The 11257-nt window shown below is 51.5% G+C and overlaps 2 protein-coding genes across 2 annotated transcripts; both read left to right on the top strand.

Moving 5' to 3' along the window:
- Nucleotides 1-6171: 6171 nt before the first annotated feature.
- On the top strand, nucleotides 6172-6970 carry BO80DRAFT_67092 (uncharacterized protein). Its single transcript, XM_025724694.1, has one exon. It carries the CDS (start codon nucleotides 6332-6334, stop codon nucleotides 6908-6910), a length of 579 nt encoding a protein of 192 aa, XP_025575707.1. The 5' UTR covers nucleotides 6172-6331; the 3' UTR covers nucleotides 6911-6970.
- A 1856-nt stretch (nucleotides 6971-8826) lies between these two features.
- Nucleotides 8827-10967, top strand: nimT (putative tyrosine protein phosphatase MIH1). Its single transcript, XM_025724693.1, has 4 exons — nucleotides 8827-9336; nucleotides 9413-9480; nucleotides 9535-9754; nucleotides 9818-10967. The coding sequence occupies exons 1-4, from the start codon at nucleotides 9083-9085 to the stop codon at nucleotides 10944-10946; spliced, it is 1671 nt and encodes a 556-aa protein (XP_025575706.1). The 5' UTR covers nucleotides 8827-9082; the 3' UTR covers nucleotides 10947-10967.
- Nucleotides 10968-11257: the final 290 nt, after the last annotated feature.

Raw genomic sequence — 11257 nt, 5'->3', positions numbered from 1 at the left:
CGCTGGAGGAGGTTATCTATCATGGCGTGTTGGAACTTTCCGAACTGCTCCTCCGTGCCATCTTGGATGCTGGGATTGACATCAACATGTCTGGCACGTCCAACCATACAGTACTACATACCGCCTCCTGGAAAGGATACAAATCCCTTGTGCAAAGTCTGCTCAATAATGGCGCGGACCCTTTTTGCATGGTTTCTGATGGGAGCACAGCTTTGCACATGGCCTGTTCGCAGGGCCATGCGAAAGTCGCCAAGCTGCTTATAGAGGCCATGCGAGCTGCTGGCGGGGATCCGTTCCTAGCAAACACAGCCGGACTTACTCCATTGGATCACGCAATCACGAGTTGTCAGTTACCCGTCGTCCAATTGCTCTATGACTCTGGAGCCGATGTATCCGTTGTGGATGAGGATGGAATCACGACAATACAAAGAGCGCTGGATGGTCCGAGATGTATCTTTGACCTAATCCTTGATCGCGGACCCACTGTCTGGCCATCTGGCATGTTACAATCTCGCCTTTGCCGTGACACGAGGGATATGGCTCGATCAGGACGTCCAGATCAGCGTAGCTTGCAAGCTACGGCTAGGATCTTAGGACTGGTCAAAGCTGGCAGGGCTGCAATCGATTTGTCAGTGAAAGGTGTTTCGAATTCTACCCCTCTAAATAATGTGTGTCGCATCTCCCCCCGACGCACTGGGACTATTGGGATCATTCGCTCTTTCATTGCAGCTGGATCAGATGTAGACGTCCCTGACAACGAAGGACGAACGCCTATTCATAACATCTTGCGCTCGTCCCGCCAATACGAGGACTGTGAGGTTATACATCTGCTGATCAACTCCAGTAAGGATCTCAACAAACTGAGCAACCATGGAGATAGCTACTTGCATGAGGCAGTCCGATACGGTCACCCGCGAATGGCTCAGCTGCTATTAAGAAAGATGAACAGGGACGTACTATGCGCGGTCAACAATACGGGACGTACAGCCCTGCACTACGCAATAGAACTACAGAATATCCCTCTCGTCCAGCAAATCTTGGCCACTGGCATCGATCCTGATGTTCAAAACCAAGATGGACAGACAGCTCTGCACCTAGCCTCGGGCTCCTCTTCAGCAGACCTAGTTGCTGTGGAACTACTCGTCGAAGCCGGAGCGGACATGTCTATCATGGATGATGCAGGAAATCCGCCGATACATTATGCGGTGGTGGAAAACAATCGAGAGATCGCGGATTTTCTTGTGAAATGGGTCGCTGCTGAGCATCAAGACTGCTTGGATTGCCTAGAGTACGACCTGCAGTACGGAAGGCAGCTAAGAGAGGACTATGAATATGATCTTCGCTCGTTTAATGAGTCTGATGACGATCTTGAGGGTTGAGATAAGCTGATTTGTTCTGGATTCTCTCCCTCTCTCTTTTTCCCATCCTACAATTACTCGCATGATGCTTCTTGGAATGAGCAACGATATTCAACGCTTCGTCAAAGCATCCAGTCCTACATAGAATTACCATATTTGACTCCCTAGCTCCCGGATGGCTTCCCTTTTGTCTGTGGAACAGCATCTTTAATATAGCTTCACCCTAGCCTTGGAGTATCATCACCATCACCAAAATACACATTCATGATTCTGCATAGCACCTACAAGAAGCCATTGAACATCAGTCACCTACTCCCCGCTGTTTAGCCACTCGAGTAGAACTGAACGCTTTGGAATCAAACCAGTACCTCATATCCATTCGACTCGGAGATTTAATATATATCCCGTTAGTACGTACTATAGAATACAAGTCCAAGACAGCTAACGCCAAACACCTAACTTCAGTTCAATATCGCCTTTTAGCTCGACTAAGTGGTTATCATCAAGTACCAAAACCTCAGCTAGAGCTAGAGCTAGAGCTATCATCTCGAACTGCAAGGGTAGGTGTTGTCTCCCCCAGAACTCGATCAAGGTAAGTATACTAGTTTAATCTAGGGACCTATTGATTCTCACATTTTGCCAATGATATATATAATAGTATTCCCTCCCTCAATCACCTCTATAGAATCTAGTCGGCGTAGTAGGCTATTCCCGCCACTGTTCTAACAAATATATCTTCAAAACTAGATATCAGTTTCCAGTTCTTGACCGCATAACCCTGCGAAATGGTGGAAAGATAAGACTGCGACGTTACATGATACTAATCTCGAAAAGAACGACGAATTACGAACTTTCAGTCCAAGGCCCCAAGTATGAATCCTAGACGGTGTGTGTCGCAAGATAGCTTAGAGATTTGCAATGATATATGTATGTAGTATCTCTCACAGGTTTGTGGATAAGAAGCATCATACCATATAATACGGAGCAGGACGATTATTGATGATTAGCATTATCGATCTAAAGAGATTTAGACACACTCACTACATACATCCCCATCTTTCTGTTCTGACTTCTACGTGCGTAGATAGATTCGATCACGGCTGAGTGAGACCTACGATTCTATCTACACTCCCTTCAGAGGTAGACACGAACAGTAATCAAAACAACGCGTTTGTAGGTCGCTTTTGTAGACTAGGAGAATGCGGGATTGTTACTTTGTATGCCACCTATACGTCTTCCTCTTCATTCCCAATGCCATAGTTCGCGGTATTCACGATGGAGTCTATAATAGAGAGAACTATCATCCATCCGTTCTATTTTATCAAGGAAGGAATACCAGGTAGATAGTTGAAGTCAAATCGAAACTATCTAGTACTACTGCCTATTCGAGTCCGTTCATCCTTGCCAGGCCTAAGCTAAACTCACTTGACTTGGACCCCTTGCTGGAGATGGGGTTGATAGGATGTTAGGTCTGAGAACTGGGGATATTACTGGCTGCTGCATGGCCCATGTAGGGGTCTCCGGGGTAGGGAGGCTTTTCTTTTTTCGGTAGTGTACTAGACAGTCGGGGAACTTGAGAGTGGGGTTGGTAAAAAGGCCTCAGAAGTGGGTGCGTTCCTGGGATGGGAGAGGCATTCTTTAGGAGGCGATTGGTGTACGGTAGCCACGAGTGGAGAGGCTCAACGGTATTTCTGGTATCCTTCAGGAACCGAATTGGAAGTAGGTAAGTATGGCGAGTAGAAGCGATCAAGAATGGTGGTACGTACATGGTCGTACCATGCCATGGTTCTGATAGGTTGAACCACGGACAAAGTAGGCCGGCCGGAATGATCTGCCCGAACATGTGGACTTCGCCAGGCATGGTATAGAACCCATTCTCCAGCGCTGAGAAATACAGACCTACCTGTCAAGATGATAATGTGAATAGTTAGGTGGCGACAACGGATGAACTTTGAAGATGAATAGTAGGTATTCTGATCGTATGGTTTAAGAGAATACAAGGAATGCGCGTAATGTATGAGTTGCTGCTAATTATATACAGACAAGCAACTTTAACTATACTTAGCCATCTGAGGACACCCTGTTCTTGTGGGAGACATACCAGTTCTGTACTCCGTAGTTGACGGTGCCATCGCTCATCTGAAGTCTATGAACCAGGCGACATGCTTCACCAACGAAGGAGGAAGCGTTGCACTGGCGTGCAGCAAGGCATATTATGTAAGAACTCCAGTTCCTTTGGGGCCCTAGGGATGCATTGAACTTAATTCGAGAGGGATAAGATAAACCAGGTCTGTAGGTGTGGGGAGCTAGATAACAATGCAAGGGCGGCTCATGGTTCATGTATGTCTAATTGGTACCTGGCATTCCTGCAGGTGTAGGAGCGATTATCTTCGACAACGGGGAATTTCGTGCAGATATTGAAACTAAAGAACTCAAAGAGAATCAATAGCGATGGTAGGGCTGGTGGGCTATCCTGGTTAGGAGTTAAGATGTGGCTGAGCCAAGGTGGCGATATGGGGGCCACCAGAACGGTCGATGACTGAGCAGGGCGCTCCAATATGCTAGATAGACTTGCATGTCGTGCTGACTATCGAGCCGATATAATCTCCTAGATAACCTTGTCCTGCGCTGGCGATATATTTGACGATCTCGCCAGGAGACCGGTTATTGATTGATTACCGGGGTGTTTTAAGTTTGTTGGGTCGCCTTTGGCAAGGATCGTGCTAAGAAGGGGGTATATGCGATCGATATCAGGTCCGAGCCAGGTGGGGTGTCCACCAGGTGTAACGATCGCTTGCAAATAGCGAACCGATCTGAGAAAGGCAGTTATTAGCAAGATATTGCGAGCGGAAGCGAGATCCTGCACGCAGATGTAACCCTCGATAACATCCCCAGAAAACGCAATTTCCCAGAGATAAGCGCAAGTGGTGGGTGCATAGCAGAACCCTGATCGAATAAGCTTTCTTAAGCTCCAATTTGTGTGTGAGATATCAATTTATTGACAACTGATAACGACCTAAACCGCCCTGCATACGAGTAGCCCTTCCAAGCGGATCGGATCTAGGTGGCAACAACTGGCAAATTGTCTGAAACTGACCACATGGCCAGGCGGCCGCGAGGATGAAGATCTGGATCCTTTCTCAAAGTGCTAGATAGCCGATAGTGCTGCAGATCGCTTCCCCGATGGTGTCTAGACTCACTAGTTACGGGGGTATGGTGCCGTCGCAGGTGGGATGAGCAGAAAGGGTCATCATCGTGGTGAACGGAGGGATCTCGAATTGGCAGGAAGCCAAGTCCGAGAGGAAACAATCAATCCAGGACCCGGAAAGATGGATGATGGTTTGGAGCGGGGAGGGGAGCAGCAAGGAAGGCCGACGGAACAAAGGGACAAGCAAGGCGAGGATGAAGGGGACTCCAAGGGAGAGCCAGCGGGTGATGTCATTGGGCCCGACCGCCTTGTGAGGGACGAGGCCGGGTCACGGGACCACGCTCGCCGGTCGCGTCGCTGGGCCAGTGTTGGAGGGGTTCTCAACCACTGTTTTTGTTTACATCGGTGAGAACGGCAGTCGATAAACAATGAGTCTCACAGGGTATTCCCCGATTGTGTGCCAGCACATACATACGTATGTACATACCTGCAGACACCGGACTGGGCGGGAAGGAAGGTTTCATGCAAGACGTTCCCCTCAGTGTGACATCACGACTTCCCCCCATCGACGCGGTCCAGTAAGATCTGGGAATCCCAGTTGGGAGCACTCCAGTCCGGAGGGCCGATATCTACTGTATCTAAATAAAGTTGCAGACAGCCTTTCTGGAGCACGAGCACTAGGACTGCAGGACTGACCCAATCAGGGGCTTCATCACAGTTTGAACCCCGCACCAGCGCTTCCTGCTGGCCCGCCAAGGATGCTGCTGATACTGGGACATTCGGCGCGGACCACTTACAGCTGCTGCTGGCGGTTGCCAGAGCGCCCAACGCTGATGCCCGGTCCTCGGAGTTGTCTGGGCTGCCTGGACGACAGATAACAGTGCATGTCATGGCCGCTCAGGTGACGGCGTAGTCCGTCGACACCGACTCCACCGAGCGATCCGAGGTAAACACTAGTCCTCTAGCACGGCTCGTCATCACGCGGGCGACGGTCCAGATCAGTTCCCGGCGCCTACGGTCAACAAATCCATCGTTCAGCCGCACATGAACTCCCTCGGGTCAATCATTACCACCCTGAGAACAATGCCTCGGGCTTACGAATTCGGATTGTCCGCCCACTCCCGTAGAGACGGAAGAGCACGGGCTCCGGAAACCCCTCTAGTTTTGGGGGCTAGTTTCTATCCTGGCGCGTAGAGAACGCGGGAGAGCCGCATTTTCCCAGCTATGTTCATTGAGGGAATATGTCTCAACCTGGACCCTCGAGAGCTTTTGCGCTAATACTGTGGAGAGAGGGAGGGATCAGCCTTGGGACCGACCGGTGTCTCAAAGGTGAGGGGCTTCGGCCTAGGACAAGGGAAAATGGCGATGATGAGGGGCCGACGATGGGATCGCTGCACGCTTCTGTAGGAAGAGCTTACCGATCTCGCCATTCGTGGCGGTGTAATTGTCACCTCAAGAGGCCAAGTAGGGCGCTAGTCGTTTCCTATTTGTTTGGGCTATTTTGATGGCCCACGAGGCAGCACTAGCCTCTGGGCCTCCATAGCTCCATCGAGGGAATATGATGCGCGATCGATGAGGGTGACCCAGAATGGCGGAAAGAATCAGGGCGCGGCCCATACTCCATTGTTCTCCGTAATCGATTCGAGATTGCATGACCCGGTAATTCCATTTTAAGCCCCCATTGTGGCGGAGAGGATCGGTGACGTCGTCAGCTCCTCGGGTGTGAAGGGAAATCCTGCTTCAGCTGGGGATCACAGTCAACCCCACACCCGGCAGGACTTAGCCGGTCAGCTAGACTGACTGCCTCAGCCGTAGACATCGACCTATGCTCGAGTGTAGTTGCTCCCATGGTGAAGCTCATGATCAGTTGGCATCGATAAGATCAAAGACAACTGTTATCAGCCGCCACCCTTGGATCGTCCAGGAAAGGGAGGGCATCCCTAGCCAAGAACTGCAGGAATGTGGGCAGAGTGAAGCCAACGTAAGGGCATGGTGTGTGTCTGAAGAACGGGCCGCAATGAAGACAGTGCGCGAGAGGGGTGCAAAATTCAGGACGGAGGGACCGTTGGACCTATCGATATCCACAGACATTCATGATCAGTGTGCCGTCGAGGAGGTCGGAGGAGGTTACTACCTGAATATTTCTGACTCATGGTCAGCCGCCGAGGGATGCTGGTGTAGCACAACCTATGTAGATCCCGAGGGAAGCATCTTTGTGAGATGGCCATTGTGGAGGAGGGGAAGATTCTTCTGCAGAACCACCCTCGCTACTGGACCCAAGTTAAGCGCGTGGCATGCTCGGATCAGGTTCCAGTCGTTCCAGTGTCTCTGGCATGGCTCGATTTGGCTAAGCCGTTCGTTGTCTCCGATCGGGGGGGAGCCTGGAAAGGCAACGATGATCTAATCAGTCGGCAGCATGAGGGGAACTACAATGTCTGAAACAGGGCAGGTATGTGTAGTCCAGGCCTGTAATACGGACTTGACTGCGGATAATAGAGGCGGCCATTTGCCCGGCGGCGGATTCGTCGCACCTGGTATTCCTGAGGTCGCCAGGGATCTTTACGTATGTATGACAGCTTCACTCGGCTCAAGGTTCGAAATATACCATGGAACTCGTTCCTGAATGATACCGGACAAGCTCTTTTTTCCGACTGAGTGGAGTAGAAGTGGAGATTTTATTAGATTCGATCTCTCTTTTTGGTTCTAGGGAATGATGTATATAAAAGTGGAAAAAAGGGAAGGGAAAAACTCGAACGGCACACACGGGACGATATTATTGATCGAATCCGAGTTTTTTACCCCATCCATTGCTCCTCTGACTGGTCGATCCGTGTCGAGCCCGAAAAATCCTTCTTCCCAGATAGGCGCAGGGATTGATCGAATACTACTACCTACCTAAGTGGTGTTAGTCTCCCTCCGTAGTGGTCGAGCTCTAGATTGATTGAGTGACCTAGCTTACGCCTGGATTGATAGTTACGGAGGTAGTTCTCGGGGCGAACGACCATTGAACAATAGTTCCGGCACCCTGGTTTGAAGCCGGGCTGCGAGTGTCAAAAAAATGGCAACGGTTCCTCCAGCAATTCGGAAGACTTTGTTACACAGGTGAAACCTGTCAAAAAACCAAATACAGAGGACCCAGCGTCTCCGCGGTTAGGTTAGTAATGGAAAGAAAAGAAGGCCGAGAGAAGAGTGGGAGGCCCTCTTCTCCGTGAGACAGGCACGATCTATGCCTCAGCCAGCCCGCCGAGATTGGGTCGAGCGATAGGGAGCGGGCGGCGCTGTAAGGAAGCTGATAGGCGGGGGGTTGCTGAGCAGCGGCTAGCGCTGGTGCTGGCGGCAAGGGAGTCCCGGCAACGAGGGGCGCCCAGAGCCCTACTCTCAAAGAGTGCAAACTAGTCCCGGCCGGGTACCTACTTGCTTGTACAGAGTACAGAGTACAGAGTACATACATACATACATACTGTACGTGTTCTCCGCCCGGTCATACTGTATGGTACCGGTTGAGCTGCCCTGGTATGTACGTATGTATGGAACAAGGTACCTGCGACTTACATAGTACTCCTGCTAGTAAGGACCTACAGCTGTCAATTATTCCAGATGCGCCCGGGGGAAAAAGGTGACTGGTGCTGCATATTCAGTCACCAACCCTCTTCCGAGGATTCGCCCCCTCCCCAATGGCAACCGGGCCAGGCCTTGCAGAAGAGTAGGAGAAAAGTAGGCAAAGCGGGTAGTAGTTCTTCTAGTCCTTAGTCGTCGTAGGGTAGGGTGTTGCAGGTCAAATCCTTATGCGGTCATGGGCCAAACCGGTTCGACAATGGTTTTCTGACACAGCCTAACCCATCGTCGCTTAAGCTCTTCTCGAGCATCTGGAGATCCCTCCCCACTTTTGCGTTGCCATTGCAACAAGGGCATCCCTTCAGCTTCACTTCTCCAGACCATTTTTCTTTCTCTTCCTCTTCTCTCTCCTAGCTCTTAAACGTCCTCTCCACCTCCCAGTCAAGAGCTTCTTTCCTCCTCATTCCCATGCTCCGTCGTATGAGCTCTGCCCAGGCCCAGTCCCGTGTCCAACCCTCTTCTCTTCGGTAACTGCTACCCCGTATATATATACCTGCTCGGAGCCCCCTACTACTCGCTGTGAGGTGTTGCTTTTGCTGACTAGGTCGTCGGTTCTCTTAGCCATTCTGCCCGTTCGCCGTGCTTTCTTTTTCAACCTATACCGTCCCCGAATACGCTTTGAATCCGCTGGACAGACCAGCCATGTCGCTCTAAACCGACGGCTTCGTTCCCGAGTAGTGCGGTTTCGGACTGGTCAGCTGAAGGATTTCGAAGCCGTCTTGAACGTTTACGAGATTCCGGATCCGATACAATACAATTGGGGAAAAGAAAAAAGAGGATTGCAAGAAGCTGGGTAGAAACGACGACTCCAATTGTACCACATCTGCCGTGTAGTGCATGCCGGATAGATAGTTCGCACCGTTTCTGTCGTCCATTTCTTCGCTACGAGCAACTACATCGCTTGGTCGTCGACACATTGGCGTGAATTCGAGAAGAGGAAGACCACCATTCTCCGGCAAGAATGGAACATTCGTCCCCGTTGGCTGCCATGCAGCCTCCCTCGGTCATGTTCGGACATTGCTTTCGCGCCGATGCCCCGACCTCCTATAATTCTTTCAGCCCGATGCGTGGACTGGGCCACAACAGTTTCAACTTCAAGGACCTGTCGATGAAGAAAGGTCATGGGGATTACTTCAATGTGAAACCCGTCCGGGGCTCGTCTCCCACGGCTAGCCTCGCTGCGGATCTGTCTCAAAATTTTCATATTGACCAAAGGTACGTCTGGTCGTGTGCCCGCCCTTTGTTCGCATGGGTGTGGTCCATGGGGGAATGTACTAACAACCAAACATAGTCCGCAGCTGGCTACGCCCCGGCGGTCTTTGTTCACTGCGAGTCTGCTCGGGAATAGCAACCGGTGTGGTAAGAGCTCACGTTCGAAAGTGTCTTCCGAAGGGATCGCTTAACTTATAGCAGAGTCCATGACCACGCCTCCGCTTCCCTGTTCCTCGCCCGCTCCCGGTATGGATATCATGGATATGTCCCCGTTACCACACAAGCCCGCGTTCGGCCTCCTGAACGAAGCCGAACTCGAGTCGCCTTGCTTGGACTCTACAATGGATACTCCGATGAGATCTGCCGCTCCCAGTCCACTCGAGGAATCGCCCCTCGTTCAGCCCAAGGACAGCCTGCAAGAGTAAGAAACGAAGTGCTGGACGTGATTAAGGCATCTGTGGATCTAATTGCATTCTGTCTGTAGGAGAAGACGTCCGACCTTTCTACGGCCTAGCTTAGCCAGGAGCAAAGCCCAAACCTTTCAGCTGGGAATGAACAAGCCCGCCCCCGAGAGCCAGGCACCACCGTTCAAGTTCCACAGCAAGGGAGGGAAAACCTCGTTGAGTGCATCGGCGTCACTGGAGGATATGTTCAACGAATCCCCCCAGCGGGAACGGCCGACCTTGAGAAGTCACTCGAGCGGAATCCTAGCGAATCCACGACTGAGACCACAATTGAGCAACAGTGGGAGCCATGTGCGCGGAAATGGGTCGCCATCGGCGGCCTCGGTCCGCAAAAATTCCCATCCGATGATGCGCCCTCGGAAACAGTGCCGACGCTCGCTGAGCATGTTTGAGCACCCGGAGGATATCGTTGTCGAAAAAGAGGCTAACTATACTACAAATGCACCACTTCCGGCGATCGCCGACATTGAAGGAACCCCGAGCCTGCAGCTCCCTCACACCTTTGCTGAGGACCAGGCCGATACACTGCCTCGCATCGACAAAAGTATTCTCGTGGAGCTCATGGATGGCAAGTACAACGATCGGTTTGACCACATCATGATTGTGGATTGCCGCTTCGAGTACGAATATGAGGGCGGCCACATCACCGGCGCGGTGAACTACAACGATAAGGACTACCTGGCTGCCGAACTCTTTGCGAACCCCCAGCCGCGGACGGCACTAGTTTTCCACTGCGAGTATTCCGCCCATCGCGCCCCGATCATGGCGAAGTATATTCGCCATCGGGATCGTGCCTACAACGTCGATCAGTACCCGCAACTCAGTTACCCTGAGATGTATATCCTGGACGGCGGTTACAGCGCGTTCTTTGCCGAGCATCGAACCCTGTGCTATCCGCAAAACTACGTTGAGATGAACGCCAAGGAACATGAGTTTGCCTGCGAGCGTGGCCTCGGGAAGGTCAAGCAGCGGTCCAAGCTTAATCGCGCCCAAACCTTTGCCTTTGGTCAGCACTCTCCTCAGATGGAAGACAGTCCGACGGGGAGGTGTCGCAACAACGCTGGTGACCGCAACCGTTATCTGGGCTCCCCTTTTGCCGAAAGTCCAGGATCTGGACGATTTTCCGGACGGCGCATGCTGTCCTACTGAGTCCATTCGAATCCCAGGCCCACGCAATGATGTTACGATTATCATGACGCGTCGCCACACCTGACGGGCCCTCCTTTATTTCCTTTTCGTCCGCCGTGCAACACTCTAGATTTGGCCACTGCAGGTCCATTGGCTCCTTGCGTGGATTTATGGATATTGGCGTCCGAGCGTTTTGCATTTTGGGAGAACCAGTCGACCGTGAATTTTGCATCCGACCGTCGCGGGTCATCCCATTCCATTCGTTTGTTTTCGGTTTCCTTGCTACCACTGTTGGGGTGGTGATTAGACGGTCCATTTGACGATTCTCGATT

This window comes from Aspergillus ibericus, assembly GCF_003184845.1.
Source record: "Aspergillus ibericus CBS 121593 unplaced genomic scaffold BO80scaffold_18, whole genome shotgun sequence".
Classification (NCBI taxonomy): Eukaryota; Fungi; Ascomycota; class Eurotiomycetes; order Eurotiales; family Aspergillaceae; genus Aspergillus; species Aspergillus ibericus.
The sequence above is the reverse complement of the archived record's forward strand: the minus strand, read 5'-3'. Positions and strand labels throughout refer to the sequence as shown.